Source organism: Carex rostrata, chromosome 2, assembly GCF_964058835.1.
Source record: "Carex rostrata chromosome 2, lpCarRost1.2, whole genome shotgun sequence".
Classification (NCBI taxonomy): domain Eukaryota; kingdom Viridiplantae; phylum Streptophyta; class Magnoliopsida; order Poales; family Cyperaceae; genus Carex; species Carex rostrata.
Genome location: NC_135919.1, coordinates 12,033,268 through 12,041,156, shown reverse-complemented (window position 1 = coordinate 12,041,156; position 7,889 = coordinate 12,033,268). Strand labels below are relative to the sequence as shown.

The following is a 7,889-nucleotide window of genomic DNA, read 5'->3' as shown; positions in this document are numbered from 1 at the left end:
TTGAAGAAGGAAACACAACATGCTATATGATATCTTACTTGTCCGAAGCCCTTTGGATCATCTTTGTCCAAAGGATGATAAGCATCGTGTGATGTTAATCGATTCATACTGCAAATTAATTGCTCTTTAATAAAGGAGTAAAGTCTTTCTTTCCATAGTAAGTTTCTCTCCATTAGGGCGTGTTCGGCCGAATCACTATTCACGTGGGAAAAAAAAAATTCAGTTCAACTGAATTTTTTTTTTCCCCACGGGAACAGTGATTTTCAGTTCAATTCCCGTGCTCGTGCCCATTCCCATTTGTCGGCCGAACAGGCCCTTACTTAAATTTGGAAGCCTCCATTATCATTTTAAATGTTATATTTCATACTAGCAGGATGGAATCAATTGATTTGTTTAAAAATGTAAAATTGAAAACAACATAGTTTAATATAAGTAATAACTTGCTTCATAAAAATATAAGTAAATAACAATTTTAGTTTCATGAGTTAATGAATTTTAAATACGATAATACAATTTTTTTCTATTATAAATAAATCAATCTATGTAATTAATAATTAAATTTATCTATAATAGAAGAGATTTTTATAATCATACATAAAATTTATTAATAACAAAATTTAATTGTTATGTGCTGCATATCAAAGAAAGAACAATGGATGCCTCCATTTATAAGAAAAATTGAGATTTCAAATAATATGTTGTATGCTGTATTTAGATTTTAGTAAAACGATTGAATTTCTTATTTGTGTACAACATTATGTAAAAATGGAAAGACTTATTACTATATCAACCTCATTGGACGAAAATGAGGTTCTGCACCCTGCAGCATAGCCTTTACCTAGTTTGTTTTGATTTGATTTATTTAATTTTGTACGTTTTGGCATGTGCAGTGAAAAAGTGTTATGCGGCCTACGCGCAATACCAAAAAATAACAAAGGTTATGCCCTTTCATAACTAACCGCAGGGGAGATTTGTGCCATGCACATCACATTACTCCAATTGTAATGCTTTACTAAGTTTGCATTTGGTAAGACATTTAGCCATGCATTGTATCACATTTTACTAACCAGTGAACTGTGCACCAGTGCACAGGTTGATTGAGACTGTAATGTACACTTGCCAGTGCACTGTACCACATTGTAGGCTATGTTCAAACTGAAAGGATGAACTGGATTTACATGACGGATCTCTTGAGTGGAATTTAATCTGGACCATCCATGATAATCTAATCAGAAATTGTCCAAATCAGACCATCAAAACTGATGGCCAAAATGAAAGCATAGAGCTGTTCAAAGTAATTCAAACAATACTCATGCAAAGAAAAAGATGTGCCCATTAAGCAACCATATCCTAGTCAAAAACACTACGAGACAGCGAGGTGCTATCTCTCAATACACCAAGATGTTCATTATCATTATAATTATCAAGAAGCTCTTATTATTGGACTAATTTCCCTATACAACACATCTACAAACACTTTGCACATAGGGAAATTTAAACATAAAGGGTTCACAACTTAGCTATTGCAGTATCCATCACATCCACAAAGAAGTCTGCATCAAAAAAACAAAGGGGGAGAAATAAGATTACATTTTAGCTTGGATAATTTGCAAAATAGAGCTTGTAAATTTATACATTTCTTGAGGATTAAAGACTCACCAGCATCCTGCTTTGTGAAGCACAGAGGAGGAGTTATTCTAAACACATTTCCATAAAAGCCACCTTTTCCTACCAACACTCCCATATCTGTAAAAAAAAAGGGTGTCAACAAACTTTAATATGGCAAAAGAATTGGGTCACCTTTCCATACAATTCAACGGTTGGTTACCTTTCATGAGGTCTAGTACATGTGCTATCTCAGCTTTAGCCGGTGTCTTCTTTTGCCGGTCAGTCACAAGCTCGACCCCAAGCATCAGGCCTCTTCCTCTGACGTCTCCAATTACTGTTAAACAATCACAATTACTAATTCATACAATTTGAAGGAGATATGACTCATTACTACTAGCTTTATACTTACTCTCATGCTTCTCTTTGAGCTCGGAGAGACGGTCTTTTAAGTGGGACCCAACAAGATGTGCATTCTCTTGCAGCTTTTCTTTCTCCAGCACTTTGAGGACCGCGTGGCCTCCAGCAGTGCACACAGGATTCCCTCCAAAGGTATTAAAGTAGCTCCTACGGGTCAAAACCTGAGCTATTTCTGGGGTCGTCACAACTGCTCCTATAGGTATCCCATTTCCAATTCCCTGTAAACAGATAAATTTAAAAATGTAAGGTATAGTGTTGATTTTATTATAACATAAGAGAAACTAACACAGGTATTATAAGTCAGAAAAAACCACCTTAGCCATGGTTACTATATCAGGAATTACATCATGCGATTCAAATCCCCAGAAATGTTTGCCAGTGCGTCCAAATCCAGCTTGAACTTCATCAGCTATGCAGAGTCCACCGGCATTTCTAATCATTTTATAAACTGCTGGTAAATAACCAGGTGCCAGCTCCATAATTCCACCAACTCCCTGTCAGAACAATAATTTAAATTTTTTGACATTTTTTATTTTTATATAACTTCAGGAATTATTGAAAAAGAGCATACTTGTATGGCTTCTGAGATGAAACCTGCTATCCTGCCGGTGGTACCAAAATCTATGATTTCTTGAACATCTTTTGCATATTTCTCTCCATCAGTGCCAAAATGACCTCTGTATTGGTCAGGGTTCAATGCATGATGTACTCCACTCTGTATCACATGGAAAATAACATCAACAATAGGAGTATAATCTTTGTATAAAATTTTATATGATCGGGAAGTTAAAAAACTTTATCAGCACAATCCTTTACCTGAACAACATTGAATTTCCAGTTCGATTGTGCAGTTGCGCCCATTGTTGCAGCAGCATTTCCATGGTAACCATTTCTGATTGAAATAATATCTTGACTACCAGTGTAAAGTCGCGCAATCATTAACGCCAGCTCATTTGCCTCAGTACCAGAGTTGGTGAAGAAAACAACCTATAATCATTAAAATTACAGTTTTATTTAGTCTAGATACAAGTATAATTTAGATATTTGCATAGGAAAGCTATCACAAGTTTAGGAAAGCTATCACAAGTTTAGTTTTTTTTCCTAAATAAATTGCTTAATTAACAAAAGCAAACATAACTCAGTTCTACAAAGCCCATCTCATCCTAAATTATAAGAGTGAGGCAATGATACTATACATAGCGCGGATTGGTCCGTACTACGGATCAATATTTTCATTTTCAAAATCCATATAGTCGATTGAAACCATTCTTCATGATTTCCATAAGAAAATATAATTGCAGACTAAATTTTACATTTTTATATATTTTTTTTTACTATTTGATTTTCTACCTATGTAAAAAAATAGTAAAAATATTCTAAAAAATGCAAAAATAACTCACCTTAAGATCACCTGGCATCTTGTTGGCCAAAGCCTCGGCAAAATCAGCAATTGCGCTGTTGAGATATAACACAGTAGAGTGTTGAAGTTTCTTTGTCTGGTTAATAATGGCCTCAGTCACATCAGGATGGCAGTGCCCGCAACATACTGTTGCAATGCCACCAAATGCATCCAAAAACCGTCGGCCATCTTCATCATACAGATATTGCATCTTTCCTTCTACTATGTTTAACTGTCATCAAAAAGAAGAAAAAAGAAATTAAAGAGTTGTAAGTTGTTTACTGCCAAAGTGCCATGTATGTTTAGATTAACTGGTATCACTATCATACATATTTTTGAGGTTGGTAAGTTCAAGTCCACTAGGTACTACACCTGTCTAAACCATGGGCCATGAATTTTTAATTAGGTATGAAGTATATCTTCTAAAATGGCCCAAGTTATTATCATGGTGTTACTTTAGGGGGGCACAAATGACAAATCATTGTTTCCAGTGAAAACGACAAAGCGCAGTGAGTTGGCAACTGAGAGTAGCTACCAACTATATATTTGATGCGCCTACGAGCTTTTCCTCAAAAAAAAAAACTATATATTTGATGTACTGTAACTCTGTAAGCAACCCAGATTCCTGGAGAAAAGAAAGAAAACCAGTTAAAAACAAATCTCCCCAGTCTAAACATTTCTTTAATTGCCAAAAGTGCCGATCCAACGACCAAACAAAGCAAACTACCCGAAAACCCAACAAAACAAACCCTCTTATTTTCTACCGTGAGCTAACCATTAATTTTTTTTTTTTTTTTTGGTTCTTACTAACCATTAATTTGACCAACCCAAATAAAGGCAAAAGAACAGAGCAGAAAATAACACCGCTCAATTCAATAACCAACCACCCAAACCTCTGTTTTAGTTGTTCAACAATGCCTACTAAATTTAAAAATACTTAAAAAAACTAACGTGTAATATTTCAATAGTATTAAAACTCAAAGGGGCAATCCAAAAAATAAAAATAAAACAATGAAAAATACCAAAAACAAATAAAAGGGAGGAATTGGAAATTTTACAGGTTTGTTATAGAAATGGAAGAGAGAGGGGCTGAGATACTGGACTCTCTTGCGAAGGATATCAGCCGCTCGTGGCCCATCGTACGGTAGAGGAGTGTAGTCGAACGGGGGCATTTTGGGGATCGCCTCCGCATTTTCATCGTTGTGAGATGCCACCACCTCCGTGGCAGCAATTCCAGAGTGACCCCGCTTGGACGCCAAGGACGATAATGCCCTCCGAAAGAGAGACCTCTGCATCTTAACAAAGATTTACTTTTCTTTGCACAATTTAGAAGCCCTTTTTGGCAAAAGAAGAGAGAGTGCTTGTATCTCTCTCTATCTTTCCTCCGTCTATTTTGGTTTGGAGAGAAGAGAGTCGAGGGGTTGGCATTTATAGGACCGTAAAGGGTGGGGTCCAGTTCTGTAGGAATTCGTATCCTCTCAGGTTACCTGACTGAGTAGAATTGAATCGGACAGTCAGAAAATGGATTGGCACGCATCGCAAAGCACAAATAATCCTGCCCCTCTGTCATCCCGAATCCAACCGGATGAGAGTAAATCTGAGCTGTCCATTTCAATTGTGTTGAGTCCGGTACCTGGGAGGATACTGATCCGTCTGTAGAGATTGATGATGTGAGGTTACCATTTTCTTGATAACTGACACGTCGGATCTCCCGTGGATCGTATGTACGTTCTGTCATGATTCGAAATTTCATAGTATTACTCATTTACTCTATCAGTCTATCGGCATATACTTGCGTTATTACCGACTCGTCATGACCCGTTATAGACACACCGCGATACATATGTGAGTTAACTTGTATGTCACAAGATGTGTCCATTCTCTTTTTAATTGAAAATAATGCCTTATCATACGTCTCACAAAATAACAAAGTTACGCATCCAATTTATTGACATTATTTCATTATTAAAGTTTATTATACACTTTATTTTTTTTATCTTTTAGTATTTTTCTTTACAAACTAAGTTAAAAATAAAATAAATAAATAAATCAGATATGTGCCACGTCACGTGTAACACTTAGCGGTAATTATCATCTACTATTTTAATCAAATCATGTGAATTATTTTTGTGTTGATCACGTTTTTCTTTCACTAATTATACTGATGAATTTTTTTTTCTGATAATGACTTTTTTTTTCTTTTTTTGTATTATTCATGTTTTTCATTCAATAATCATTCTTCTGATGACTGTTACTCTTATCTGCAATAGGTTTCGAGTTTTCTGTTGTTTACAACTATGTAGTCCCGTGCGTAGTGGGTCAATTGAGGAAAAACCAATGTTTATCCAAAAGGTTAAAAAAGGATAGCCAGCTGTTACTGTAACTTCTCTGACTAGATTTAAACATTAATGACTTATATTCTGGTACAATATTAAAATATTATAATTCACAGCTTAATTCTTGTCCTTGTATAAATGTTCAGAGTTTAATAAATATTACTAAATTCATAGCATAATTCATAACTTATATTCCGATCGATGTTTTGAACCGGCTTGATTATAATATAATTGTTGGAACGACTATATTTTACACTTATTTTGTCACTAAATATAACGGGTCATAATACTGACATAAGAATTTTTTTTATTAACAAAAGAACTATAAACTTTTTCCTTGTATGAACAAACCGAAATTTTTAAATATACCATTTTATAAAAAATGTTAAACCAAAACACCAGTTCTGGCTGTTTTTTACAAAAATCGCATGGCCGCTTGCCCTGGAAGCGGCCACATGGAGCTTGACCGCTTTGGAGGGAAGCGGGCACCTATTATGGGCCGCTTTGGGGGCCAGCGGCCACTGTTCATTTTTTTTTTTTTTTTTTTTTTTTATAACAGAATTTTATTTTTATTGTTTGTATTAAAATATTAGAAATGTTGAACATATTTCTTTGAAAATAGATGAAATACAATATAATTTGATTTATTAGAAAGACTGCAACAAATAACCGGATCAATATTTTTCAGGCCGGATTTTTCGCGGCTGTAAGAAAAATTAATATATTTCTTTATGTGTTATTGGAAAATAATAAAAATACTTAGATTTTGAGTTATTGATCCCGGTTCAAAAGTCACTTCTAGGTAATCCAGAAAATATTGTGATTTTCTAATACATTTAATTTATAAAAAATTATATCTATTTTTAAAAATATTATGATCCTTCTAGTGCATTATGATCCTTAATAGAAAAACAGAAACTAGTTCATTTCGAACTAGAAGGATCATAATATTAATCGAACCAATTAATAGAAAAACCGAAATAGATTAAAAATTGAACCAAACTAGTTCATTTAAAAAAAAAAAAAAAAAAAAAAAAAAAAAAAAAAACTGAAACAATTAGTTCAAAGTTTTCTAATTCGGTTAAAAGCTGAATAGACTAGAAACCAATTAAGCAACCACCAGTGAGTGCAAATTGGCACGCTCGTATAAAGTTGATGCAAACCTGTCTATTTCTGTTTTTGTCATCAAAGGTTCCGAACTTCCAAGTGTTACACATTAAGAGGAAAGTAAATACACTTTAGATGGCTCAATTGCATGGGCGTGCAAACCTTTTTTTGCATATGTTATGATGCGTCACAATTTAGATGGTCCAATTTATCATAATTATGATGTGTCACAACCTGATTTGTTCATACTAAATTACTTTCATATTAAAAATAATTCTAAAAATAGATACAACTTTTTAAAAATTAAATGTACTAGAAGGATCATAATATTTTTTGTATTACCTAGAAGTGAATTTTGAACCGGGATCAATAACTCAGAATCTAAGTATTTTTATTATTTTCCAATAACACATAAAGAAATATATTAATTTTTCTTACAACCGCGAAAAATCCGGCCTGAAAAATATTGATCCGCGTTATTTGTTGCAGTATTTCTAATAAATCAAATTATATTGTATTTCATCTATTTTCAAAGAAATATGTTCAACATTTCTAATATTTTAATACAAACAATAAAAATAAAATTCTGTTAAAAAAAAAAAAAAAAAAAAAATGAACAGTGGCCGCTGGCCCCCAAAGCGGCCCATAATAGATGCCCGCTTCCCTCCAAAGCGGCCAAGCTCCATGTGGCCGCTTCCAGGGCAAGCGGCCATGCGATTTTTGTAAAAAACAGCCAGAACTGGTGTTTTGGTTTAACATTTTTTATAAAATGGTAATTTTAAAAATTTCGGATGAACAAATTTGTCGTTGCTTAAATTCTCTATAAATAGTAAATACAATTTTTTTTGTAAACATACTTTCTTTATATTAATACTAATAGTCATTGATTATTTATTTTTATTTTCATAACTAAAACTTCTAGTAAAATTTTCAAGAATTTATTAAGAATGTTTCATTTTTTATTTTCCAAATTTGAAAAGTACATTTACAAAAATTTAAGCCATTTAAGCCATCATTTCTTG

The 7,889-nt window shown here is 33.6% G+C and overlaps 1 protein-coding gene across 1 annotated transcript; it reads right to left on the bottom strand.

Annotated features, from left to right (window-relative positions):
* Positions 1-1,414: 1,414 nt before the first annotated feature.
* On the bottom strand, positions 1,415-4,829 carry LOC144575115 (alanine--glyoxylate aminotransferase 2 homolog 3, mitochondrial-like). The gene is made up of 9 exons (XM_078325238.1): positions 4,483-4,829; positions 3,426-3,656; positions 2,842-3,012; positions 2,597-2,740; positions 2,340-2,519; positions 2,018-2,243; positions 1,829-1,942; positions 1,660-1,746; positions 1,415-1,553 (listed from the first exon to the last, which is right to left on the bottom strand). The coding sequence occupies exons 1-9, from the start codon at positions 4,717-4,719 to the stop codon at positions 1,510-1,512; spliced, it is 1,434 nt and encodes a 477-aa protein (XP_078181364.1). The 5' UTR covers positions 4,720-4,829; the 3' UTR covers positions 1,415-1,509.
* Between the last annotated feature and the right edge of the window lie 3,060 nt (positions 4,830-7,889).